Here is a 14552-nt window from a genome sequence, read left to right as displayed (position 1 = left end):
CAGCACACAAAGTTCCTGTGGAAGACAGGATCAGATGCTTCCTTCATAGGTGGCAACATATAACATCCAATAGGTGCGTTCCTCAGATCGTCCAACAAGGCTATGCTATGCCATTCCTTTTCAACCCACTGCATCTTCCACCCTCATCTGATCGTCTCTCCAAGGAGCACTTATCCTTTTTCCTCCAAGAAGTGCAGGCTCTTTTCCTCAAAGAATCCATAGAGAGAGTTCCGGTCCAAGAACTAGGGGAATAGTTGTTACTCCTGTTATTTCTTTGTGCCAATGAAAGAGAGAAGCCTTTATTAGGTCTTGTCTAGCGAACGCATCGCATGCACTACTTCGCCTTGGCGAGACTCTATTGTTGTGGGTTTTGCTCGCGACGGGAGACAAACTATGTGCGCGCCCGGACATCTGATGTGCACGTGCAGGGCGTCTCCTCTCTGGCATCTCCTCTGAAGGGGGACAGCAGATGGCACGCGTACGGACAGGAGATGTGCACTCCGTACGCGTGCACATCTCCTGTCCCCGCGTGAACAGAGCGCGCATGGCGCGCTTTCACTTTCGCCTTACCACTCTTCTTTCAGCTCAGCTGTCCGTCGCCCTCATCCTCTGTTACCTGAACCTCTGTTATCTGAAAACAAATCTGCTAGACCGTGAGGTATTCAGCCTTCAATGCCTACACATTTTAATTGCTCGCCGATGCCCACCTCTCGTCTTGCATCCTCACTAGTTGCTATGGTAACAGACGGATGGCTGATGCAGACTGGTTGGTCCCAATCTTTCTCACCCCTTAGCCCCTCTTTACTTCCCTCACCCCTGCTCCATCATGAGCCGTTTTGCCCTCTGCCCCTCTCCTCCTGCCCAGTTCAGAGTCAGACCTCAGGGGTGAGTGAGGAGACAGACCGCGGCCTACTGAACGAGGTGAACGTCAAAATAATGCCTTTATATACAATGAGACTTTCATAATGTCATCAATTATTTAATTTAAAAAAATCAACAAACGCAATTCAGCTGTATATAATTTGCGCAATACGATAAATTATTTGCAAGCCTGGAACAAGAACAAAACTCATTCAAAGCCCAGAGCTACTAAAAAAGCAAAGCAAATGACGAGCCTCAGTTCCAGCTACACTGAGGCTGGGCCCAACGTCCCCGAACTACTGTCCGACATAAGGAACGTCCAGAGCGCCGTAAAGATCACATGGACTGCGACAAAGGGGGGCAGGAGCCAGGCACATGCCACCGAACCTGAAGCCTACAGGAGTGAAGTCCGGGCTTTAAAGCGCTGCGTGACCTAATGCTACACTTGGCAGATGCGCGCATGTCCATTAGGACTCTTAGGGTGGAATCGTATTTGCATTTTTAATCTCCATCTGATGCCCGCCGCCGTTGAAGCCACGGTCACAATAGACACGGGGCATCAGCGGGCCCGGCCTTAATGTACTTAGGGGAGTCCGATGTGGCGAATTTGAACGATCCACAACTTTCGTTCATTGTTTTTGTTATTTTCGTGGCCAGACAACGCAGTAGACACTTGAAATACAATGTTAATATATTTAGACACAGGAAATGGGCACAAAGAGTCGGTGATGTATTTCATGACTGACTTGCATTGAAGTAGGGGCAGTTTTAATCGGGACAAAGCTAAATTAAAGGGACTTTTGTCTGTAAAAGTCGTGAGTCTCCCGCATGACTGGGATTTGTTGGCCAGCATGAGGTCACTTCCGGTACCCCGGGCAGTTAAGAGAATGGACGACCATTGTACAGCTGACACAGCCCTAGTCCTGCTGATGACACTCTGTCCTCCGCCTGCCTCCCTCAGACTCTTCCCTCCCTCGGCCCACCAAGCCCTGACTCCTGCATTAGTTCAAGAGTTTCCGCCTGTTGAGTCAGGAACATAGAAGTCAGGAACATAGACTTGTAAATGGAGTGAGATGTGTATTAAGCAAGTAAACATTATAGGGCCCACACACAGGTGGTAAAGGGACAAGTGGCCTCTCAGAAGGTCAAGAACAAATCCACACGTAACATTCTACTATGTCATGTTTATATTAGACCAAACATTCTAAATGATTACATCACTAAGCAGCAACCAATAAAGTAATGGATATGCAAAGCGATAAAACATACAAGCTGCGCTAGCAAAACAAGCATTGAACAGTAAGCGCCAGCGGGAAACAGCCATGACAACGCAGGGATTACCCCGCACTGCCATTACAACACGGAGATTACAACGAAAGTCGTTACAACTTTCGCTGGAGGGCGCTGTTGGATTGGGAATAGTTTACTTTTCTATCCAACACCTTCCCTACTGTCAACGGGGGCTGGAGTTGGAATAGAAAAATAAACTATTCCACTATCCAGCGCCCTCCAGCGAAAGTCGTTGTAACGACTTTCGTTGTAATCCTCGCGTTGTAATGGCATGCGTGGTAATACCACGCGTTGTCATGACATACATCCGCGCCAGCACAACACCTCCCTTCTGTAAAACAGCAAAAGAAATTATAACATAACAAAGTCCTTAAATCGACTTGGCATTCCTAAATTTCTACTAAATGATCTCCCTTCACCATATATTACTGGATTTATTCTAGCATCTTCTGTTATATCATTTGACATAGTATTTTCATGTTCTTCTCCCTCTGTTTCCTTAGTAAGCCTCGTAGGTGTCATTTGAACAGTTTCAGATTCAATAGTATTTCCTGTTTGTTCACTTGAGTTAATGGTAGAATTTCCTTTAGGGACATCTCTATTAAAACTCTCCTCAAAGTTATCAAAATCAGAATACATAGCTTTTTCTAAACCACTACTTTCTGATTCTATCCATGAATCCTCTCCATATTTTGATTCACATTTTTCCTTACTTGACAACATTATTTCCTCTTGTTCCGGTTTGAGTTTGATCACATCGCTTTTGCTCCACCATCCTTTTTTTCCAAGGAAGACACAACCCTTTGAAACCTCTAACACTTTGTAAGGTTTGGTGTACTTGGATTCCCCTTTCTGAATTCTTGTTGGTATCTTGACAATTACCCAATCATTTTTCCCAATTAACTTAATGACAGATTTGTTTGTGGCTTCACTTTGTTTCTTACTTTCTCTTTGACGTTCTTGAATTTTCTCCCTCACTTTCAACTGTTTATCATCAATTTTATTGCATTTCACACTTTTCCTGTACAAGAATTAAAATTTTGGTGTAAGCACTGTAATACAATCTCTTCCTCTCGTAAGGTAAAAGGGTGTTTGCTTAGTAATATCATTGACTGTATGGTTGTAACAGTTTACATTTTCTCTTAAAAATTCTCTCACAGGTAATTTTGAAGCAACTGCCAGTTGAATTCCCCCTTTCAAAAATGTGTTTGTTTTCTCTATCTCTCCATTGGACAATATAGAGGTGTATTTTCTTGTCTTATTCCTAAGTTTTTTAGAAGTTGTGTCTTGTGGAAATGCCACTTAACCAACTTATACCACGTGGGGTGTTGAACATCTGTCTTGAAAGATAAAGTTACAACCACTAAAGATAAATTAATTCTACTGGTTAAATAAACAAGCATTTGCAATGCAATAGGTCTCGCTTTTACGCGAGTTTGAGCTTTTGACAATGCAAATACCAATGCCTTTTATTTTTGTTTTCGAAACATAAATAAAAGGCATTGTCATTTACAATGCCAATAGCTTAAACTTGTGTAAATGCAAGACCTATTGCATTGAAAATGCTTGTCCTATTTTAGGTCTGCATCTTCTGAAGGCCTTCTTTCAAATGGACATATTCAAGATGCTCTAGCTGGCCCAGATTCTGTCTGCCGTGAAACTAGGCAACTTGATGGTGGAATGGCGTTGGATCGATAGTGCTCTTACTTTCATGTGCCTGTCCTGCAGTCCCTCCGGCTCTACTTTCAGTTCAAGGTAGGTCAGGATTATATTTAGTTTGCGGTGCTTCCCTTTGACTTCACTGGTGCCCCTTGTGTTCACAAAAGTGATGGCGGTGGCCGATACACACCTTCTGTGGTTGAGGGTATCAGTTTTGCTCTAACTTGATGACTGACTGTTGAAGGCAGACTGGCCACAGGTAGTTGTGGACCACCTCCAGAGGATGGAGAACCTCCTGAAATTATTGGGGTTGGCAATCAACATGTCACATGTGACTCCTTTTCAGAATTTACCCTTCATTGGAGCTATCCTAGATACGGTACAGTGTCAGGATTCCCTCCATCACAAGTCCAGGACATTCCGGCTGTGATCCCAATGTTTCATCCTCGCTTGTGGGTCTCAGTGAGACTGGTTCTAAGGCTTCCTGTACTCTTGCCGTTCTGCATCCTGCTAGTAGACTATGCCAAGTGGCATATGCAGGCACTGCAGGGCTTTACAGTGGACATGATTGAAAGCTATTTGTTAATGCTTTCACCTTAATTTGGTCTTGACATTTCTCATGTGTTCGCCTTCCAAGCTGATGAATAGTGACTCATTGTGTTTCGTCACCTTAAATACTTTCTTCCTTATTGCAATTACTTCACCTCACTTGAGTGAACTGCAGACACTGTCAGTACAACTGCCCTACACCACCTTTTTTTTCATTGATCGTACCAAGGACCATTGGGTGGATAATCAGCTATTTGTGGGGTTCTCCAGGGCAATGAAAGGGAAGTTTGTGCAGAAGAGGACTCCGTCCAGGTGGATATTCCCTTGCATCAAGATCTGATATGCACTGGCCAAAAAGCCACCCCCCAAAGGACTGCAAGCCCATTCCACAAGGGCTATGGGTTCGACCACTGCATTGTCATGCAGAGTCCCTGTCCTTGACATCTGCCAGGCTGCAAGATGGAGTCGTGCACACGTTCATGGAGCCCTACTGTCTTTCCAGCTCAGTCTGACAGGATGGACATCTTGCACATTTGCTACTGCAGGGCGTTTTGATATGAGTCAACTTCACAGACCCACCACTTTGGGAGGTACTACTTTTGTATCTATTGTAAAGGTGAAGAATCTGAGGTAGAAGAATACAATAGAAGAACAAGTTATTTACTTTCGGTAACGCTCTTCCTGGTAGGTACGTGCTGTGAGGTAACTATAATTTGCACCCTCACCATGCACTGCTAATTTTCCCACATACTACATCACTCATGCCTTCTTCTATGACATCATTGATAATATAACTGCAATATTTGCAATTAAATTATTGGTGTGAAAACTGTGCATGGTGGGGTCGCAAGTAATAGTTATCTTAGGGCACGAGTTATAGTTACTTGAGATAACTATAACTGGTGAATTTCTGTTTTTTTAGAGTTTACAACGTTACATTGTTACTGAACATGTCTACTAACTATAACATTACTTTGAATTATATGTGTATATATATTTATATATATTTTATGCAAAGAGATATAGATGTGTAGAATGTGATGTATTTATTACCATTGCTGAATGTCGGAAGGTCTATGACTCACAATAGCCAAAGACTTGAGTATGTCATAATGCCTCTCACTTCCCTCAACGATGGTAATAAGTAGCATATTAGACTCTGCACATCTGCATATATGGTTTGTCTTGCCATTTTTAGTGTATATTTGTAATAACAAAAGATATTTAACCAAATCCGGGTTGCAAGGACGTACATTTGTGCACCACGGTAAAATCACACTGATGCGATATCTTGACTATTAGGAGAGTTGTTTTCCTGCGTGAAGAAATTATGGCATGCAATATGTGAGGCAGTAAAAAGGGTTTCCCTTTTGTCTATTTTACCTAAATGTGGTAATATATTTGTATCTTATCATAATAGAGCATTGGTAGGTAAAATGCATTTATTGTGTAAATAATTCAAAATTCATCAGAAACTAGCTCAAATAAATTCTTCACTCCTTTGGTCTTTCTATAATATGTATTTTAAAAGTGAATCCATATATTAAACTGGTCAATAAAAAATCATGTTATTTTCAGAAACAGAATAGCAGTGTACCATTTTGTCATCCTTGGTTATTCACCTGCCAGAATGCTTATGTGCATCTCAGTGCTTTGTTGCAGAAAAGGTCTGTGTTACTGATAGAACTGATCTTAAAATATCAATGAGGGCTGAAAATTGCTACCTATGTGCCAACTGTAATCTTGACAGTGTATGTGGTTTTATTCAGTTTTTTTGTTAATTCAGGTGTTGACAGAAAAGGAAAAAACTGCTTGGAGGGAGCAAACTATTGAAAAGAGAATGCTCGAATTGGAAGCTGAACTGAAAAAGAGAACAGAGGAGAAAAAGCAGATTGCTTGCACTTTGAGCATTGTGAGTACAGTTTAGGTATTAATGTTTTTAATATGAAGCTTCATTGGATATGTTCATTTACACAGCTGCATTTTCTGTACATAACTGACATTAAGTTTTAGTGAATGAAGACATGCGGGGCCTAGCAAGATGACCAGGTAGATGCGTTACCACAGAGCTCCCATCCAGACATTAATATCCTACCGAAACCTGGCAAAGCCTGTGGGTAACAACACCCCAAAAAACAATCTGCACGCTCCCTGGAAGGTCCAGTGCCACATACTAACCTCCGAAGGTGATTTTGCGGCTGGTAGCAGAGGTTAATGACTACCTCTGCAGTGGCGGGCCCTGTGGCCTTGAGGAGCCGGTGCTGTGGTGTGCTGCATCACTGGAAGTAGAGAAATAATGGCTCCATGGTGCTGGCCTGACCCAGAGGTGATGTACTGGTGCTGATGTGCATCGGGGCGTGGGGGCTGCTACGAGGCTGCGAGAGGCGGAGCGAGCCTTGGCAGATCAAACAAAATGGTGACCTCATGCTCTCATTGAAAAGACACCCCGGGGCAATGAGGACAGAGGAAGGCTGCCGCAGAAGAACCGGAAGCTGAGGTGGTGATCGGGCCCAAGATAGTGCGCCACCTATTGCGAAGTCTCCCTTATGCGACCTGCAAGCTCAGGTAAGCGTTGTTGGAATCTAGGGGAGGGCCCGACAATGATTAAGGCAGCCCGCGGTGGTGCTGCAGATACAGGTGGTGGAAGCTGGGAGCAGAGAGGACCCCTGGCTTGCCCCGAGATAAGAACACTCCCCTGGAGGATTGAAGGACCGCAGCAGGGTCAGTGTCCCTACCAGTTTGTTGCAGCAGTACATTTGGGCTCCAGATCAGCACAAGAGGTGGGAGGCAAAGAGGAGACAACCTGCCCCTGAAGATCATTGGAGAAGGAAGAGGACTGGAAGAGTAACACCCCATGACTGGCACTTCATGAAGCCAAAGGGGGAATAGAAAAGCCTAAGAAGAATAAGGGAGGAAAATAAACAAATGAATACACACATAAAGAGTAACAATTAGAAAAAGACACCAAGAAAGAACAATCCCACAACAACACAGGGGGAATGCCGAACATAATGAACTTGGGGAAAATGTTACTGAGAGGGCTAATGGACCATAATTGAACCTAGGCCGGTCATCAAAGCCTAGCCCTGACATAAGGCCTACATAGATGGTGCAGCCAGGTGATAAAGAATAGCTCCTACAAGTAACTCCGAATGTCACTTGCGGATCAGGGTGGGAGTTCGCTACACTCAGTCGCTGCAAGCCTTGAAGTGCTGACTAGGGAGTCTATGTTTGACGCTCTGAGACTACTGACCCCCAACCTGAGAAGGAGCGGCCTGCATCTGATTTAACAGAGTGAACACCAGGTATACTGGTGATGGCCTCATTGAAGGTAACAATAGTTAAGGACCACCCCAAGGGGGGGACCAAGGCTAACTGATTAATACAATATTCTTTCCCCACCCCTGCGGTTGGAGCACAGGAGGGTGGAGAGCAAGCAGGTCTGGGATGTGGCAAACAGACAACAGGCGTGGCCGAAATTGTTGAGGCCATACGGGGCTCTAGGGTGGCACTGGAGTCCAAAATGGATAGTATAGCACTGGTCATTAATCAAAGAAGTTCCCACCAAGAATAAAATTTGTGAAATGCAATAAACATAAAAATGTATGTGTATGGATTCCCATCATTCACCAAGCCTGGTGATTAGCTTCATCATTTGGGTATCCCTTGATGTATGTAATGACAGACTAGCTCCATGAACATCAGAGCTTACGAATGTCAAGAGTTGTATTTACCAAGATGAGCAAGATAGAGTACATGGGAACCCCCCAAAAAAAATTTTGAGTATTTTTTAAATGCAGTGAAAAAAGTGGAGTGTGAAAATATAAAATTGGTGCGTGAACAGACTAACTATTCTTATTCGTGTCAGTCACGATCAAGGATTAAAAACATGAACGCCAGGACTAGTTTTGACAAATAGCTGTCCTAAGCAGTGGTGGTCAACATGTTTCAGCACTTTAAGGCATGTGCTTTCGTCAGGACCTCAACAAACCAAAACTGCAATAACTGCTATTTACAATACATCAAAAAAGGATATGGTGTGAGTACAACATCTCACAATCCCGGCTTGGTGAATGATGGGAATCCATACACATACATTTTTATCTTTATTGCATTTCACATATTTGATTCTTGGTGGGAACTTCCTTCTTTAGTTCTCTTATTTTCTAGACGCTGGAGTATATTTTGTATGTTCAAGTTAGTTTAGGGGCTGCATATTCCAGCTAGTCTTTACATTTTGGCCTCCGACCCTAATTAAATCTCTTTTTTTGTGTGTTGTGTACTGGTCATTAATCACCTAAGACTGGGCCATTGGAAGGTCACAGAAAGGGTCACGAATACTGAGGGAGAAGTAGTCTCACTTCGCAAAAATGTACAGACTCTACAAACTGTGGTGGAGACACTACAGACCAAAGCAGTGCAAATGGAGGCATGCATAAAGGATGCAGAGGGGCGCTCCAAAAGAAATCATCTGAGATTTCTTGGTTTCCCTGAATGGGCAGAGAGGCCCTCGGCTGAACTGTTTGAGGACTGAATAGCATCTGCTCTTGGCCCGGTCTGCCTCTCCAAGTTCTTTACTATCGAAAGGACCCACCGTGCGCTGGGACCGATTTCCCCCAGCCGGGAGCACCTCCACAAGCACTCATAGCGTGAATGGTTAACTAGATTGATAGGGACTTAATCCTACAATATGTGTATGTAAATTTGCCCTCCCCAGTATGAAGACAAACCAATCCAAATCTACCTGGATTACACAAAAAAGGTCTGGATCTTCGTCACAGTTTCCTGGGAGTTAAACGCAGGATTCGTGAGCAGAGCTTCAAATACTACCTACCGTTCGATATTTAGGGATACACCTAGCGCACGATGAAAGGCAGTTTTACAACTAAAACATGGGTAGAGTGCTGTAGGGCCTGTAATATTCCATTTGGTTCTGGAACACACTGCATCATTCCCTGATGAGCAAGATTGGGCAAGGTCTACTCAAGAAGCCATCGCCCGACCCCATCGACCTCAAGAACTACCGCCCCATCTCGCTGCTACCGTTTCCTGCAAAAGTCATCGAGAAGACCGTCAACAAGCAGCTGGCCGCCTTCCTCGAGACGAACGGATCCCTCGACCCCTCGCAGTCTGGCTTCCGGGCCAACCACAGCATCAAGACCGCCCTGATCGCAGCCACCGATGACATCCAAGCGCTGCTCGACAACGGAGAAACAGCGGCCCTCATCCTCCTCGACCCTTCCGCGGCCTTCGACACTGTCTGCCACCGTACCCTAGTACAATGCCTCAGCAACGTCGGAGTCCAGGAGAATGCACTGGAGTGGATCATCTCCTTCCTCGCCGGAAGGACACAGAGAGTCCATCTCCCTCCGTTCAGATCCAAAGCCACCGAAGTCATCTGCGGCGTCCCTCTAGGCTCCTCGCTCAGTCCAACCCTCTTCAACGTCTACATGAGCCCCCTCGCAGACATTGCACGCCAGCACAACCTCAACATCATCTCCTACGCCGACGACACCCAGCTGATCCTTTCCCTTACCAAAGACCCCGCCACCGCCAGAGCCAACCTTCACGAAGGGATGAAAGAGGTAGCCGAATGGATGAAGAACGGCTGCCTGAAACTGAACTCGGACAAGACGGAAGTCCTCATCCTGGAATCCTCACCCGCCGCTTGGGACGACTCCTGGTGGCCCCCCGCCCTAGGCAGCTCACCCAAACCAACAGACCACGCACGCAACCTGGGCTTCATCCTGGACTCCTCCCTCTCCATGACCAGACAAGTCAATGCCGTCTCCTCGTCGTGCTTCAATATCCTGCGCATGCTACGTAAGATCTTCCGGTGGATCCCCACCGAGACCAGGAAGACGGTCACCCAGGCCCTCGTCACCAGCCGTCTTGACTACGGAAACTCCCTCTACCCCGGAACCAACGCCAAACTCCAGAAGAGACTCCAGCGGATCCAGAACGCCTCAGCACGACTCATCCTGGACATCCCCCGTCGCAGCCACATCTCCGGACACCTGAGAGACCTGCACTGGCTCCCGGTCAACAAGAGAATCACCTTCCGTCTCCTCACCCACGCACACAAAGCACTACACAACCAAGGCCCAGGATACCTCAAGAGCCGCCTCAACTTCTACGCTCCCAAACGCCAGCTTCGATCGACCAGCCACGCCCTCGCCGCCGTCCCCCGCATTCGAAGAGCCTCCACAGGGGGACGGTCCTTCTCCTACCTCGCCGCCAAGACATGGAACTCCCTCCCCACCCACCTCCGCCTGACCCAGGACCACCTCGCCTTCAGGAAGCAATTCAAGACCTGGCTGTTCGAGCAGTAGCGGACCCCCCTCCCCCAGCGCCTTGAGACCCTCTGGGTGAGTAGCGCGCTACATAAATGCGATGATTGATTGAGGTGGTGCTGCCACGCTGCCTCTACTTCATGCAGGGAACTTTCTACAAACTGCCTACGATCTTTTTCAGAGAACTAGATTCACTTTTGGTGGAGCTACTTGGGAACAGAAAGAGTTACAGTGTAAGCCTTGATACACTACGGAGGATGTGGTTCCAGGGAAGGAGGGGGCAGCGGACTGGAGGTCCCGGACCAAGAATTATATTTGGCAGCCCAGCTTCAACATGCGGTAAATTGTATGGATGTTGAGCATACCTGGAACAGATGCCTACTGGTGGGCATGCATCATGGATATCAACTGAGGTCACTTCTGATGTGTGGCAGACACTTGCCTCTGAATTTCCCCTAATTGATCCGACTGATGGCCAGACTCTGGGACAGGACGTTTCAGGGAGTGAGCAGACGGGCTCCCTATGCATCCAACCTAGACAGCTGGATTATACTTCCTTTCGACCTGGTACCACAGTTGATGTCTACAGAGAGATGGCGGGAGGGTGGCTGGCTGACCTATATCTGCGGGATTGGTTTATAACACTGCAAGATGCCATGGAAACCTTTGCTTTAGACTCTGACAAGTTCTTCAATATTCAAAGATTGCAGCCACAGCACCCCAACTATGTCCTACGTTTTTCGAGGCTACCCAAAAGCTCGACACTTTTTTGTCTGTGGGTGGGGGCCGCAGACTTGTAACCCACCTTTATAGAGGGGTGCGTGCAGACAGGCGAGCTAAACCACTACGAGTGGAGGAGAAATGGCAATCCCTCAATTAGCTCCTTCTCGATCCTTGTCTGACTTGTAGGCTTGGGGAACACCATACAACCTGTCTGTATGGCGTCTCCAAATTTATAATCCACACAATGATCAGGATTGAGCTAACATGGGAGTTGAACTTCTTTTTCTCTGTGGATGGGCTTCAGGGGCAACCTTGATTTGTACCAGTCTCTTGTAGATTGTGAAGAGGGTCCATGCTGTTGGTCCTGGGCCTGTGTGTACCTGTGAGGGGTTGAATACTTGTTCCTCATTGTAGGTTTATGTGGATCATCGGGCTGGGGGGCGCCATACAACCCTCACTAAAGGTTAGGACTCCTACATTCCTACATTAGTATGGACTGTCTCTGCCTATACTAGTGTATATTGAAGCGCTGCTGCGCTCTTCCTCCCATCACTATTAGTTCTCTTCTGATCACCTTTGGGCCAGACTCCTTTGTTCACTGTGGTACATTACCATGTGTCCCACTGATCTACAGATCGTTTCCCTGAATGTGAATGGTCTCAACAGCTATATTAAGCTGAAAAAGATGCTAGCCTATTTAGTCAGCACATATCCAGATGGTGCACGACTGTAAGAAACACACTTAACCCCTAACGAATCCTCTAAACTGCAGCGAGGCTGGGTGCGTAAAGTGATTTATGTAGTGGGTCCCACCCTTAAATGGGACACAGCTATTCTTCTTCATACGCTGGTGATGGCTGATGTCCATTGCACCATAAAGGATAAGTTATGTGCTCGCTCAGCTTAAAATGTAATCCATCCAGGTTATATTGGGCAGCGTCTCCGGCCCCAAATCTCTATCTTCTCTAAGATACATACACTGGCCGTGGATCTTTGGCATATCTGTCTAGTACTGGGATGGGACTGGAACTTGGTAGAAGAGACTGCTCTGGGCAGAATCGGCCCACCCGAGACGAGTGGAAACCAAAATAGAATGGCGCTTCTAGATTTACTGGCGGAACATATCTTTGGTGGACCCTTTTCATCTCTTACAAACCAGAGACCGTGTTTTCACGTTCTACTCCTGCACACATGGCACTGAGTCAAGGATATATTACTTTCTCATGACTGGCATGATCTCCTCCAACTTGATTTCCTGTGAAATTCACAACCATGAGAACAGATCTGTATTCTTACTTCAGAGATGCTGGTAAAAAAGCTAGCATCTCCAAAGCCCCAAAGTAGTATGATGTAACAGGACCTATGATGCGAAATGAGACTTGAAAACAAATCACATAGAGATGAGAACCATGTTACACATTTGTTACTGCATGGGAAAACGTATGGTACACAGGTCCAAATAGTGGTTCAGTGAGATAGTAGATTTATATTTGTAATCACTGAATGTCATCATTCAAGTCATCTATGTGAGTTTTTAAACAGTACATCCACCCTTGTTCTCTCTCTCGAGCAGTGTCCTGTTCCCCAACAGCAACCATCACCTGTAATGGCTTTCACTCAGAACCATTTTCTATTCCACAGGGAACCTAGCAGGGCTGTCACCTGTTGCCCCTCCTGTTCTTGCATGAGCTGAAACCATTGTCACCAAAATCATAGAGTCCCACACCATTTACATTATGGTTACAGCGGTGGGGAAGGTGAAACTCCTGTATGTGGGTAACATCCTCCTTCTGCTTACCAATTCAGAAACCTATATCCCTCATCCTCTCAGCATTGCCACCACATTTGACTAATATTCTGGTTACAGAATAAACCGGGATAAAAGCGTAGTTGTGCCTCTCAACTTAACAACCACAGAGGGGGTATTGGAAAGTCTACCCTGCCAATGCTCTACTACCACCACGGGTATCTGCAAGTCATTATTGGTAATGATTTGGCACAATGGCCCAGGAAAATATGGACACCATACTTTAGTAAATGGTCAGCTTGAAAATATCCCTGCGGGCCCGCATACAAACAGTGAAAATGGTGACTGCACCATGTTTTCATTATCTCTTTGGGATAATTCCGACTTCCGTCCTGGAGCACTACCTTTGTAAGCTTTTCTATCGGCAAGTTGCAAGCAGCCACTGAGGCTGAAAGCCTCCACCTCCCAGCCTTGATGTTTTACTACAAAGTGCCAATATAAAACAGAGATTCCCTTGAACAAGGTCATGTACATAAGCACCATAAGTGGAAAAAAGCAATAACTATAACAAGTAAATCTAGAGTAAAAAACTGACAAAATGTATTGTATACAGTAAAATTAAAAAAGCAGAAAGCATAGTAAGCTGCTTGACATAGGTTAAAATAATTATAATGATAAAATAACAATCCCACATTCAATATTGACTAGCAATATTGCTAAGAACAGACAGAAAAATAGTAAGACATACAATTTGTGCAATACAAGGTGTGTGTTCTGATATTTTTTTAAGGCACTGGTGTTATGCACTTTAAGATTGTACTGTGTCAACAACAGTGTCTGAGCCTCGAATCACACAGTACTAGGGCGTCGACGTGTTTCGGTGGTTTGTTGAAATTCTATCCACCTTTATCAAGACAAAGAATCAGTTTCTGTCGTAGTGTACATATGTTCCTCTTAGGTGCGAAGGACCAATCTATAGTGATAGTGCAGACGTCCTCTGTAATGACGTTATTACTCAAACCGCGGATGTTCATGAACAATTTTCAAGCTTGGTCTATATTAATGTTCCATATCCGTAAATTGTTAAAAATTTACAGCAGACTGAGCCGAGTTTGGTATGACATATCATTCCTTCTGTCCCTTCTGTAGTGGCTTCTATTTGTGCCTTGCTGATAAGTCTACCTGTTAAATTGGTTGGCAGTATAGTGCCAAACTTTCTTGGTACACGGCGCTTTACTTTCAATCGCGTTGTGCATTGAATGATTACGACCAGAGAAGCGTGCAGCCGACAGTAGACGTAGAGGAAACGAATACTCACGTCTCTGGGGCATGACTTAGGCGCCTCTGGTCCCACACAACGCGATTGAAAGTAAAGTGTGCTGATCCCTTGGCTCCACAGAACCTCCACCACCAGGTGCAGGAGCTTGGTG

General features: G+C 45.5%; 1 protein-coding gene across 7 annotated transcripts in view; it reads left to right on the top strand.

Annotated features, from left to right (window-relative positions):
• ODF2L (outer dense fiber of sperm tails 2 like) overlaps positions 1–14552 on the top strand; it is a 319588-nt gene that overhangs the window by 262356 nt on the left and 42680 nt on the right. For all 7 annotated transcript variants that reach the window (XM_086954112.1, XM_086954108.1, XM_086954099.1 and 4 more), the window contains one exon: positions 6146–6271. In XM_086954112.1, coding sequence (XP_086810238.1) covers positions 6146–6271 — 126 coding nt within the window. The remainder of the gene's footprint in view (positions 1–6145; positions 6272–14552) is intronic.

The sequence above is a fragment of the Lissotriton vulgaris genome, chromosome 1_1 (assembly GCF_964263255.1).
Source record: "Lissotriton vulgaris chromosome 1_1, aLisVul1.2, whole genome shotgun sequence".
NCBI classification, from domain to species: domain Eukaryota; kingdom Metazoa; phylum Chordata; class Amphibia; order Caudata; family Salamandridae; genus Lissotriton; species Lissotriton vulgaris.
The sequence above is the reverse complement of the archived record's forward strand: the minus strand, read 5'-3'. Positions and strand labels throughout refer to the sequence as shown.